This window comes from Poeciliopsis prolifica, unplaced genomic scaffold (genome assembly GCF_027474105.1).
Source record: "Poeciliopsis prolifica strain line A6 unplaced genomic scaffold, Auburn_PproV2 SCAFFOLD052, whole genome shotgun sequence".
Taxonomy (NCBI): domain Eukaryota; kingdom Metazoa; phylum Chordata; class Actinopteri; order Cyprinodontiformes; family Poeciliidae; genus Poeciliopsis; species Poeciliopsis prolifica.
The window spans coordinates 991,064-1,005,400 of NW_026562427.1; the positions used below are offsets into that span (position 1 = coordinate 991,064).

General features: G+C 34.8%; 1 protein-coding gene across 2 annotated transcripts in view; it reads left to right on the plus strand.

Annotated features, from left to right (window-relative positions):
* The window catches only part of vps50 (VPS50 EARP/GARPII complex subunit), a 101,281-nt gene that overhangs the window by 16,522 nt on the left and 70,422 nt on the right, over positions 1–14,337 (plus strand). For both annotated transcript variants that reach the window (XM_055058920.1, XM_055058921.1), the window contains exons 5-9: positions 320–373; positions 8,714–8,784; positions 9,287–9,404; positions 13,311–13,346; positions 13,674–13,756. In XM_055058920.1, the coding sequence (XP_054914895.1) occupies positions 320–373; positions 8,714–8,784; positions 9,287–9,404; positions 13,311–13,346; positions 13,674–13,756 (362 nt within the window). The remainder of the gene's footprint in view (positions 1–319; positions 374–8,713; positions 8,785–9,286; positions 9,405–13,310; positions 13,347–13,673; positions 13,757–14,337) is intronic.

Consider the following 14,337-nt stretch of genomic DNA (forward strand, 5'->3'; position numbering starts at 1 on the left):
AGGATCAATGCTGAGAGTGAAAACTGGACTCTGAATAGCTGTAGCAAAGATCTCCCACACAGAAACAAGACTTTCTATTAAGAAAAATATAGAATGAAGTCACACCATGAGCAAGAGAGAGAGAGAGATGCACTCTGTTGAAATGCTATGGCTATTTGGTGATTAGATACAGACATCATTTGTATTATTTGTGCCCCATTCTCAAAATACAATTACGGTTCCCAATCTGTTTCTGTAGAGTGAACTTGAGAATACTTTTGCATTTTTTATTTTTTTTAATCATGTTTTCATTTTTTTTATTCTACTTTTCTTTCCCTAGGTTTCTAAAAGGGTCGCTGATCTCATTCTGGAGAAGCAGCCTTCTTATGTCAAGGTAGGTTTCCATTGCCAGCTGAATATTCCCATCTTCCCAAATGCTCTGCTGGACCATCAAAGTGTTTCTGTTCCTGATATTCTTTTAGGGACCAGGTTTAGCTTACATTGGTGCCATTCATTTCAGTGAGTGCCTCCAGTGCAACAACCTTTGCTTCTGTAAGCCAATCATTTTGTGGAAACTGTGTCTAAATTGGGTTAGAAGTGTATTTACAGTGCAATCTGAGCAAAGTGATACCTTAAAGTTTCATCTTAGAATATGCCAGGTTTATTTAAAATGCAACGGACACAGAGACAGAAAAGAAATGGAAAAAAGAAAGAAAATTGAGAGAGCTAGGATAATAAGTTAAAAGTTAAGAATAGAGGAGAGGAAGAATGATAGAGAATACAAGAAAACGCACAATAAATCTGCTTCTACAAAAAACAGAATAGAGAAAGCACAGTGATAAACAATATACGCATATATAACAATGTCAGTGAGAAACTCTGTACATTTGACACTTTTTTTTTTACAGAGCAACTTAGATCCATCTGAAACAGCGTACCTATTATTTTCTTACATGGTTGATTCAGAAAGAGATTTTAAACTCACCATGTAATTTTTTTTTCTTTGTGACCTCAACAGCTGAAATGTAGTTTCAAGACATATTCCTTGTATGGGCTCTTTTGTGTTGTGTAATTGCTTCTTTGCTGAACTCAAAGCACGATGTGATTGGACATTAGTTTATTGTGATGCTACCAGGGTGTCATGTCAGCTACCAGAACTTTGGTAACCATAGTAAAAGGAAATTAGACTCCTTTCCCTGAAAAGTCAAGAGAGGGAAGTCAGTAATGTTGTATTTATTCATAAAAACCTAAGCCAGGCACACTCTTCATGTGATTGCCTGGTGGTTTTTAATGATCAACTGCATTTAACTGCAATTTTTTTTTTTTACATTTCATTTTCCTGTACGTCTTTGCTTAATCTACTATATTCTTGAAGAATAGAGGAGACCTGACTGGCTGTTGTATTAAAATTTGTTCTTCCTAATTTACCAAATCTAAACAGCATTTGTCTCCTGTTCCCTTTGCTTCCACCACTGGCCAAACAGATAGTTATGTGCTGCGTTCACTTGTGCTTGAACATGTTGTATTTGCTTCATTCAGATGGCATAGGAGTTAATCCATACCTCAATTTAATTCATTGATTTTTTTTTCTGTGAATTATGGTGCAAGATCTGTGATGTAATATGCCCACAAGAATTTACAAGTTCCACGTTTTAATTTTTGCTAGCACATCTTTAATCTCACTAAATTCATGATGTGTGAAAACTCTAATTATCAGGAAATGTCTGACCTTGCTAAGGCCTTTGAAGATCTGTTGATGCTTTTAAACACTGATCATTTTTTAGAAGGTTATGCCAATATCCCACAACCAGGAAAACAGTAATTCTCATTGGTTCACAATTGCAATTTTTCAGAGACATTTCTAAATTGGTACTACTTTGTGTAACTATTAAAATTATGTTTTTACGTTGAAAACATTGTGTCCAAAATCACTTAAAAACATTGATGGCTTTTATTCAGTTCTTCATATCAGTTGCTGCTGCATGTTTATAACTAAGAACATAATCCTTGGTGATATCTTCTCTCTTCTCTTGCTGTATTATGATTTTCTACAGTTTTTTTTTATCAACCGTTGGTGATCTTTTACAAAAATTTCACAAAGAACAGCACATCCACAGGACTTTAATCTGTTCTTTTGTTGAGTGTAACACATCAAATGAACCCATAAATCACAGAGCTACATAAATGCCTGGCTGCTAAGCGTCTAATATGATTCATAGCTGTACAGCGGTCAGTTTGATCTCTGATGACGCCCTGTGGGGATCATTGGCCTTCACTTGTGTTCAGATAGTGTGATTCAGTTTTATAAAGTGAAAAAAAATTATACAGAAGCCAGAACCATTACTATTGATTCACTTATAATTATCTTCTAGAAATTTGTTTACTAATGTGTAATCTATATACTCAAGATCAATAAACAAAACAAGCAGGGATTTTTAGTAAAAGTTCCCACTTGTATATTTTTGATTAGAAATTAAGTCCTCAAACTTTATCATCTTCAGATGTGTCAAAAATAGGTTGTTTGCTTTTCCTCAAAATTCAAATAAATTACCTCCAAATAAGGTGGTCGAGGTACATCAAAACCATCGCAAAAGAGTACAGTTGAATCAGTGTTTACTTACATAGCACCCTGAAGGTATCCACAGTGCCAGTTTTTCTTTCTATGTTGCAGCTTCATCTCCAAGTGGATTAAATTCATTTTTTTCTTTTCAAACTTTGCATAAACATATTTGTATAAGTATTTACAGCCTTCGCCAGGAAGCTAAAAATTAAGCTCACGTGAATCCTGTTTCTAATGATAATTCTTGACATGTTTCCACAGCTTAATTGAGAGTCCATCTATGGTAAATTAAGTTGATTTGACAGAATTTGAACGGCACACAATCTTCCATATAACAGTCATGTCAAAACACAAACGAGCATTTAGTCAAAGAAATTGTCTGTAGACTTCAGAGACAGGGTTGTTTCAAAATGCAAGTAGGGGCAAGAGTGCATAATGATTTCTGAAGCTGTAAGGCCCCATACTTCATCCGAAGTGCCAAAATCGAGTTTCATTGACAGAAATGCATGACGGAAATTGCGTCATTGTGTTTGCAGAGAAGGGTCTGTATTTCATTCTCGACTCCAGGCCCAGGTTGAACAATTTCCACAGAGCTATGTGCGAAGTGTTGTGTGATTGGTCAGAATCACACAACATTGCTGTCTGAGGTTCACGCTCAGACAGCAATGTTATTTCACTTCAAATTGTCCACTTTCACAATCTAGTTTTGGTATTTGGAGGAGACATAGATATTTTGAGAAACTTTTATTGGATGTGGTGAGTAATTATGTACACTTGTACAAGTCCTTCATGAATACCTTATTTTCCGGACTGTAAGTCCAAGGCTTGTGTCATTCTACCTTTGGAGTAGGTCACAGCTACGTTACAGAGTTGTTTAAAAGCAACATCGAGGATGAAGATTTCATTGTGTTTAGTGATTTGGAGAGATATGGATGGTTTGGTAAACTTGTTAGCATGTTATTTATGTCATAGTTATTTGAATAACTCTTAATATGTTCTGCTAACATACCAGGCACGTTCTCAGTTCGTAGTTTGTCATGTAACGTTAGCATACCGTACAATTATTCAGCCTGTTGTCGCCTCTATTCTATTTTTATTGCCTTTCAAGATGACATGTCGGTCCATGGTGTTGGATTTTATCAAATAAATTTTCCTCAGAAATGCGACTTATACTCCAGTGTGACTTATACATGTATTTTTCTTCTTTATTATGCATTTTATGGCTGGTGCGACTTTTACTCCGGAGCGACTTATAGTCCGGAAAATACGGTAACTAAAACTTTCAATGGCTACAAATTAATGGATGGAACTTGCAAAACAAAATCTGCTTCAGTAAGCTGTTGACCTCTGCCTGGAGTGAATCTTAACTTTTTTAGCAGGAGAATGCTAAAAAAACATACAGCCAAGGTATCAAAGTAGTGGCTTCGTAAAAGCTTTCTGGATATTCTTCAGAAGCCTGGTCATAGCCCAGACCTGAATCTGCATAAACATTTCTGTGGAGATCTGAAAATGGCTGTGCAGTGATGCTTCCCATCTATCCTCATAAAACTTGAGAGCAAGGAGGAATTAGCAAATCTACCAAAACAGAGTGTACCAAGATTGTGGGACCATATTCAGGAAGACTTGAGATAATAATTGTTTCCAAAGGTGCATTAACAAATTATTGAGCAAAGGCTGTTAATTTTTTCATATATATTTGCAAAGAATAAGAGATAAACTTTTTTTTTCATTTTGTGATTATGTGGTTTTGAGGAAAATTAATACATTTCATCCAATTTTGGAAAAAGATTGTTGCATAAAATGTGAAAACAGTGAAGCACTGTGACTACTTCAGTATCCACTACATTACATAGTTACTCATCCTGCCTTTCTCCTTGATTGAATTTTTCTTCTACTTTACCAAAAACTTGGGATTGTAGCTTCCAGGTATGAGTGGGTTTGAAATGACTTAGCAGGATAGGAAAAAATGCATGCGGCACTGCAGTTATTGTTTTTAGAGTATTTGAAATTCTATTGAAGGCCTTGCAAAAAAAAAAAAAAAATCATGCACTTGAAGTTTTCACAATTTGCAAACATTACAACCACAAACTTTAGTGTTCGAAATTCTTGTGTTAGACCAGGGGTGGAAAACTAACACTGTATTTCAACCTGAATCCACCATGCCCATGGTTAACATCTTGTTGTTGGGTTCTTTTTCCTTCAGCACTAATGTGAAAACTGGTCAGAGATGATGGGAAGTTAGATTGAAGAAGAAAGGGAGCCAATCGCACGGTAAACCTGGAAGAAAACATACAACAGGCTCCAAAAGGCTTGCTGTTGTTCTGGCAACAAAATGTGGTTCCATTAATTATAGATGCAGGGTGGCTTAATAAATGGCTTAATAAATTTACAACTTTTTTTTGTTGTTTTTATTTGTGAAATGTTTGAAAATCTGGAAAAGCTGGTTGTTGTGTGTGTTGTTTTTTTTTTTACATTTTTGCACAATTTGTATATCTCTGTCACATCATAACCCAGTAAAATCCATTGAAGGTTGTGGTCCTGTAACATTACAGAAAATAAAATGAAAAAAAGAAAATCAAAGGTTATGAATATTGCAATATATAATATTGCAAGTTGTTGGCACCCTTCAGATACTGGACTATCTTTTTATAACTCATGGCTTCCTAGACAATGCAAGTTTGTGCCTAAAATGGCTCCCTATTTTACTTTTTACTTCCCTCAGCAAAACAAAGTGAGTTGGGCAAAGCCCAAACTGCAGCATCATTACGATGTAATGTATGTATAAATGTAAGGAGGCAGGGCAAAGTTAATGTGCTGAAGGGGTCACAGAGTGGACCTCTCATGAATATATGGATAAAACACCTGGAGAAAAACTTCCCTTATGACTAATAATTTCTTTCTCCCACTCAGACTGTATAGAGCTACATTAGATACTAATGATACTACATTAGATTTTGTTCTCCTGTATGTTGAAAGTGGGCTTAAAACCTGTTGGTCATAATTTCCTCTCACACAGAATGAGCTCACAGAGTAATCAGGGTAATACAGGGTAGACGGCTCGAAGGTGTCATATAAGAACGAGTTGGAGCCTCAGGCAGGATTCTAGGCTCTCTTCATGTTCAGCGCATGTAGTGTTGTGAGTGTATGCGGGGGTGTGTGCATGTATGTGTTTCTGCTTTCATTTCAATCAAAGTTCTCTGTTCCTTTTCCAGTGTGCCACTGTGCACATATAACAAGGCCTTTTCCAGATTCAGTTTTCCTTTCTTTGCTGCTATGTGTTGGTAATGACAGTATTTATTATTTAAGTTTATTTGGTAGGGACAGACACACATTGACATAGACAAACTGAACAAAACAGCAGCCCCATGTTTGTGTCATAGTGCAATAGCAACATCTAATTTACAGCATTTGTCCCTAGATGGGCTTTTAAAAAAATACCTTTAAAGATAAGCTTTAATAAAAACAGAAATTGCTAAAACATTTACTCTTTATGTTCAGTAACCATACTGAACATAAAGAGTATCATCATTAAAACCTCTGCTTGTGCACCCTCGGTCTTTTGGTGGTTGTTTTTCAGTGAATTTTGCACTACTTTGAAGACTGCATGTATGAGTCTTCATACAAGAAATAAGCCAATTGAGTCTTATTTCTGAAGACTCAATTGGCTGCATGATCAGAATATTGGATGCAATCAGATTGATTCATTTTTTTCCTCAGGTGGACTTGGCAGGTCATTTTGTACCTGTTACTACTTAGCAGACATAGTCATTTTGGAGATTATTTTAATGCAAGCATTTCCATGCCCTTTCAGTGTTTTATTATATTCCTTTCATGCAGGATTGCTGCCTAGATTACATATTAGTTGTGGGTATTTACTACACACAACAAATCCAGAACATAGATACATTCTAGATAGACAAATAATAAAATGTATTGAAATTATCTGAATCATTTTAGTGATAATCTTTTTCTTTTACAGTGTAGGAGATTCATTAAACAAGAAATGGATGCAGCGTTGTCCTTTCTATCTTTGATCTGAAGGATGATTTTATGAAAGCATTTTTGGTGCATTAATTTAAAGGAATTACTGTTGTCATTTTAGATAGTAATAAAAAAAATTATAATAATCAAACGCATGCGGAAGAAAAGCAAAAAACATTTGATAAGCTTGTTGATTTCAATTTCACATGGTATACATTTTGTTTTTGTTCCTTTTTTAAATCAACCCAAATCCTGACACATCGCCAGATGTTTGAAACATTGTCAAGGCCGCTTTAATTCAGCCATTATTTTTTTTTGCCTGATGCAAACCAAAATACTGTTAACATGCACAAACCCAAAAGGCTGATTAAGTCTCTCACTTGGAGACAAGCAAGCTTCTTGTTGACTAAGGTTTTGACTTTCTGAACCTGAACTCATTTCTGACTGTGATCAGATGAAGTGTACTACGAGGGTGGTATTCAACCAGAAAAGATTATTCTACCACAAATGACCTGAGAGAGATTATTTTGGTTAGACTTCTGGTATGATAAGGACATTTTGAAGGGACTTAAAGGGAAGACAGTTCTTGTTGGTTAAAGGATAAATCTAAAGCTTTTATGTACTTTACCAGACCTTAATTTTACTAACATATTTTTTTTAAAGTCACAATATTGCTTATGACTAAGAGTTTGCATGCTTTACCTCAAAAACATCTTCTAGAAATAAGTGAATAGAGATTTAAGTTTTTTTTTTTCTTCTGGTTGAAGTATAAACATGATCTTTTTTTTTTCATATTCTTTCTCTGACAAAACAAAATCATCACAAGACGCAAGTCCCTCCGGAGAAAATCCTTGCTACTAAATAAGCTCTTGCAACGTAATCTTGCTTCTTATCAAGGTCTTCGTCAACAGTCAAGATCATGAGGCCAGATTGGTCTAAAGGCGTTACTGAACTTGTGCCCACAGCTGAATATGCAGTTTTGTTGTTCTGTTTTTATTACCATTAAAAATTGATTTCCTTGGATCATATTCTCCTGATGAAAGGTTTGTTTTTATCTGACAGTGTTATGAGAGACTTTTTTTTGAGAACACTGAAACTTTTTTTTTTTTTTTTTTTTTTTTTTGCAAAAGGACGATAAGGTTTTGAAAATAAGATCAAGCAACCAGCATCTTACACCTCCGGCATGACATCTGGGAGATCAGGAAAATAAAAGGACAAAGAAGACAAGAAGAGGCTGCACAGTGTTGTCTGAGGGTGTACTTGTTCTCAGCAGAGGTCACTGAAGTGGGATGATTGCTGAACTCTCAGAGCAGACTGATCGTTGACGCTTCTCTAAATGTCACAGCTCTAAAGAGCAATAGGTTTCACTCTTTTCATATATAGTTTAGGAATTGTTTTCTTGCACAGTATTATTCATTGGCACTGAAACAATGACTCCATAACTGAATCGTGTGTTTACTCACAGCAGAGTCCTTCTAATTCAGAAGTGCTCTGATATTTCATATGCAATTGAAATCTGATACAACAGTTTGCCAAAGTTTTGGCTTTTTCTTCCTTTCATAACTTGCGTGTGACTGAGTCAATAGCTTCAAGGCTAACACATTTTCTATGGGACTGACATCAGGACTTTGACTTTGTTGTTCTGCCACTTTGAACCCAATTTTGCAGTGTTATTAGGGTAATTGTCAAATTGGAGGACTTTTTCTTTAACATGTACTTTACTCATGATGACATGGTTTGTTCAGCAACTCTCCCAAAACGTGATGTTACTCCCCGTTACTTCTCATCTAGAATTGCATTTATAAGGCCTGCAAGCTTCCTCATTTTTCCTACAAATGCAATTACCATTACATCAACTGTTTTTGTCATTGGATTTTATGACATGTCTCCAAATACTAATTTGACTTTTTCCTGACTCAGTTGGTTTTTAGGTAGTGATGCTCTCTTACCACCTTCAGCAAGAATCTTCACCAGGTTTTTTTCTTTTGCCTTTGGGTTGATTTGCAGATTTTGCTCCTCAATACATAATCTCTGGGACACAGAACCTGAATGCCTACTCAATGACATAATGACTGAAAATTCCCACATTTTCCCACAGTTTCCCAATTTGTTAAAAGGCGTATAAGTGTTTGTAAACCTTTCATATTGAAGAAAGTAATGATGATTTTTTTAAACATTATCCTCTTTTCACAGGAACTGGAGAGAGTCACAGCATTACAGACTAATCTGCAGCTGGCAGCAGTCATTTGCACTAATGCAAGAAGGTAATAACGTACTGTAACATGCGACTCAGTGACCAATTTTCTTGCAGAAATTGCCCCTGCAAATAAAATGCCTGTCTCATGACCATGGTAATTTTCTCTCATGTATTCTCTGCTCAAATTGATGGTTTTGAGACGACTTTGATAACACAATGAAGAAGATTTGGAAATGTGGCAACAGATAAACTCGGGGTAGATTCAGCCTGACTGGAGTCAAAATTTGACTGCTGACTTACAGCATTTTATCTAAAAAGCCTGTCAAATACTATGACTTAAGAAATGTGTTCTTTTAATATTTATCTGAACTCAAAATGATATCAATAATTCAACACCTACCACAGATGTTTGTTCTTAACTGTGGGTAGATTTAATTATTAAGGACATTGTAGATACATACCAGCTTTTCTCCTTTTGTTGTATTTTTTTCTGCTTCCTGTTTGAATATATTGTGCCTTATACATTATTAAACTTGGTCAAACTCACCCTGGGGGCTTCTTTTGTAAAGACAACTCAGAGTTTCCAAGGAAGAGTTCACGGAGGCCAGCCTGGGTCTGTTAGCCAATCAGAGGAGGCGACAGCTGCTGACAGGCCTGCTCAAGTCACTGAGGACCATCAAGACCCTGGTAATGTTAACAAACCACTGCTACAGCTTTAATATACTCAAATGCAATTAATAGTACTACACTATCCAGCAAAGTCATTTTTGTACAAATTAATTCATTAAGGATTTTTTTGTAAATACAATTCATTGTAAGTCAGAGTAAAATTTTATTTTGGCCTCTATAAAGTCATGTGAAATGTACTGATCATGTGTCCTGTAACATGTGGGATAAAAGGGAGCAAATAAAAGATTCAGAGCCTTTATTAGCACATTTAAAGCTAAATATGATCGTATTGTTTTCTGAAAGAGAAAACTTATTAGACTTATTTTTAGACTTAGACTTATTTTATAGTCATTGCACAAAGAAAACATAAGTGAAAAAACAAAAAATCTGATGTTTACTTCAGGCAGTGTATCTCATCTCTTAGCAACAGATTAACAACAAATATTGTTACTGTTCAAAAAACGTGTCTTTTTCTGCTCTATTGTCTTCTACTAGTTAACAAGAATTGTGCAGTTGGTGAATTTTTCATAAAAGTGAATTTTTTTTTGTGATTGGTGTTGAATATTTTGTAAAACAGACATTCAACATAAGTGAAAGAATCTAATTTATGCTTCGTGACATTTCGTTACCAGAAACAAATGCTAATCTCTTAACACTAAATTAATTATTGTTTATAAAACATAAGCTCCATTGAAATACTGCTAATTTGCATATACACAGAAAATTTACAGTTGGTAAATTTTGCAAAAGTATAAAAATCAGATGATTACTTCATGGAACTTGGTTACGATATAACACGCTCACACATTAGCACAGATTAACAACAAATATTATTGTCTGCTCTTTTGAAATATTATCGTTTACTACTCAAGATGAATTGTGCAGCTGGTGAATTTTTCAGAAAACTGAGAATGCTTTCTTTTTGTCATACATGATAAATATCTTAACACAAAAGTTAAAATCAGTTTTATACTTCGTGGCAGTTTGTTGCTAGAAAAAAACACTCATCTCTAAATACAAAATTAATAAGTAATATTGTTTGTAAAACATAAGCTCTATTGAAATACTGATAATCTGCTCAGACAATAAATGTACAGTTTGCAAAAGTAAAAATAAGATGTTTACTTCGTGGCATTCGGTTACCATAAAATGCCCTCATCTCTTAGCAACAGATTAACTACAAATATTATTATTGTTCAAAAAACAGAGGATTTCTTCTGCTCTTTTGAAATATTACTTATATTTTACTACTTAAGATGAATTGTGCAGTTGGTGAATTTTTCAGAAAACTGAGAATGTTTTCTTTTTTGTCATACGTGGTAAATATTTTATTCAACACAAAAGTTAAAATCAGATTTATACTTCGTGGCAGTTCGTTGCTAGAAAAAAAATGCTCATTGCTTAACACACAATTATTAAGAAGTAATATTGTTTGTAAAACATAAGCTCTATTGAGATACTGCCAATCTACTCAGACAAGAAATGTACAGTTTGTAAATTTTGCAAAAGTAAAAATAAGATGTTGACACTCGGTTACGATAAAATGCCCTCATGTCTTGGCAACAGATCAACAACAAACATTACTGTTAAAAACAACAGAAATGGGATTTCTTATACTCTTTTGAAATATTACTTACCTTATACGACTGAACAAAGTGTTCCACCATCTGTGCAGTTGGTGATTTTTTTTTTCTGAAAAGTGAAAATGTTTATTTTGTCATTGGTGGTAATTATGTTATTCAACAAAAAGTGAAAATCTTATTCATACTTTGTGGCAGTTTGTTACAAGAAAAAAAGCTAATCTTTAAATAACACAATATTAATAAGTAGAATTGTTTGTAAAACATAAGTTCTATTGAAATACTGCTAATCTGCTTAGACAAGAAATTTGAAGTTGGTAAATTTTGCAAAAATAGAAATCAGATGTTTACTTTTGTGGCACTAGGTTACCATAAAATGCCCTTATCTCTTAGCAACAGATTAACAACAAATATTGTTTTTTTTTAAAAAACAATATTTTTTGAAAAAGCATTTTTTGAAATGCTATTTGTCTTACTTTACACTCTTACTACTGAACAAGAATTGTGCAGTTTATGAATTTTTCATAAAAGTGAAAGGTTGTTTTTTTGTTATTGGTGTTGAATATTTTATAAAACAGACATTCAACACAAATGTAAGAATCTAATTTATTTTTCGCGACATTTCGTTACTGCAAAAAAACTTAACACCAAATGTATTATTGTTTATAAACATAAGCTCTTTAGAAATACTGCTTACGTTCATATTTTCAGTTGGTAAATTTTGCAAAAGTAAAAATCAGATGTTTACTTCTTTGCACTTGGTTGTCAGAAAACTCTTAGCAACAGATTAACAACAAATATTATTGTTCTGAAAAACATAGGATTTCTAATTCTCTTTTGAGGAGTTTTGCAGAAAAGTGAAAAAAAATTCTCGTTGCTGGTGGTAAACATATTATAAAACACATACTTTTCTGTGGTAAGTATCCTGCCCAGGTTGTGTCTGTAGTTGTAATCTTTGCTCCCTTTTGTTGGAACTAAGTGTTCCACCATCTTTGTAGTTCTCCTCATCTCTGCCTTCTGTTGCCATGCTAATTAATCCGCCATGAAAATCGTCATGTGTGAGTGAGACACAGAGGGGGAGACAAAATTTTCTCTCTATTTTGAGCTAACGGACACAAAACGGTGTCATTATTTGCTTTGAATCAAAACGCTAACAGAAATAACAGTCCGTGTGCCGAGATCCAGCCGCATGTTTTGATATATACATTGTTGGGTATGGTTGGGGTGCACACAGTTGTACAAGCTGCATGCAGGAGTTATTTCAAGGTGCAGAGTAAAGCACAAAGCAAGGCTTACCTGTTCTCTGCTATGGCAGGCTCCAAATATTAGCTAAAATAAAGCTATAATATTTTTTGTTAGTTTAAGTAGTACTTTCTAAAGATAACTGCACAGAATATTGTTTCATTTTTGCCATTCTCTTCTTCATAGAGCAACACAAATTTAACAAGCCGATATTTGCTGTCATGCGGAATGCCTTAAGTCCACCAATTAAATGAGATGCTGTTTTTGTCTTGCCAGGATTTAAAACTCTTTTTCCCTAAAAAGTACGCCTTTTGTTTCCACACCATGAATGTTTCTTGCAACCAGAAAGATTTCTAAATAGCCAAACTTTGTTTTTCTTCCCAGCTAATGGAAAAGTATTGTGGCTTTGCTTCAGGCAGACGTCTTGGAAGGATAGAAACGAACAAAATACTTTTGCTATTTGAATCCGCAACTGAGTAAAACCTAGTAACTGGCTCATGCTTTGCCTGACAAATGATTCAAAGTAACCTTCAGTGCCACATAATTTGTATCTATTTAAAGGTATAGTTTGATCAACAAACTCAGTGATATTTCTGACAATATCAACATGAATATTGATTTAATAGGTAATAAGTTTTACTTCTATTTCCCGACTTTTGACACTGAAGAAGTCTCCACAACACTGACATTGCTCTGTTAAACAGAACAATGTCTTGCAGACTTCATTCTGCAATCTTGTATTGCATCTCTGTCATGTACCCCAAGAAATACCACATGGCCAAATCTCTTCTCTCCCGGCACACAAACCGCAACAAAATGTAAATAAACGTTGGTTGTTATCTCCACCTGGTTTTACTTATCGGTCTGACACGATAAGTAAAACATGATATGTATGCAGATGTATTGTGCATTCCTTGTTTGATCTGATATTCTCTGACACATCTCATAGAGACACATCTGTGCACTGACAGTGGCTATTTTCCTTTTTTTCTATTAGTGCAAAGATAGAAACAGCTATATTTGCACTGATCACTGAATACTGATAAATGTCACATATGCTCTTCATATTCTTAATTTTTTTTTTCTTCTTTTCACCTTACAGCAAAGGACAGATGTAAGACTCAGCGAGATGCTCGAGGTACTGTAATTCCTACAAACTCTCACAGAAATGTTCATAAATGACTTAAAAGGTCAAACATCATGGAGTGGTTTTCACAATTGCTATTCCGCCCAAGGTTGCCAGGACGGTGTCCGCTGTGGTGACTATTTTTAGATAAACAATAATTCTCTGGGTCAGGAAGCTAATATAGAGAGAAGGGCATACATATCAATGCCTCAACTAAGCCCTTTTTGCTATTTATATCTAAGGTCTTTGTGGCAGGAAGCTTTTACAATAAAAATGCTGTGAAATTTCTGCCTGTTTTGAAAATGGGTTAAATGACCTTACTGCTCTGTGTTCTTTTAGGAGGAAGACTATCCAGGTGCAATCCAGCTTTGCCTGGAATGTCAAAAGGCAGCCAGCACCTTCAAACACTACAGCTGCATCAGGTACAGTAAGAGCAGATTGATGTGGTGGTGTAGCTCAGTCCAGGGTAGGGAAAACCTGCTTGCTTGTGGAATTGACTGCTAGCAACATTTTATGATAGAAGTATGACATCAAAGTTGTGTGGTTTTGGCAAAATCACATTTCAGTTTCGCTCAGACATTCACAGATCTTTATATTGTTTTTAAAATTGTGTTTCCTTTGATGTAGCAGATCGAAGAGCGCCAGACATTTTTTTATTTTTACCGGTCTTTCTCAAGGTTGGAAGTTGATTGATCTTCTTTGAGACATCTCACTTAGGGAATTGTTTCCTCTTGCTATTTCTTTGTGACTGCAGTGTGTATCCTCCTACAATGTGCCTTGAAAAACTAGTAATAACTGTTGATTTTTTTTTTCACGTTACCTTACAAAAAACTAAATCAAATACATCTTAACTGGATTTTATGACAATACATCAACACAAAATATGCTTGCAGAACTTTGCAAAGAAAAAATCAGAACTGTGTAAGTCTAATACATATGAACAAAGTCCCAGGCAGTTCAGCCATGTAATTCAGGTATGTTTGATCAGGGACAAATCTAGAAG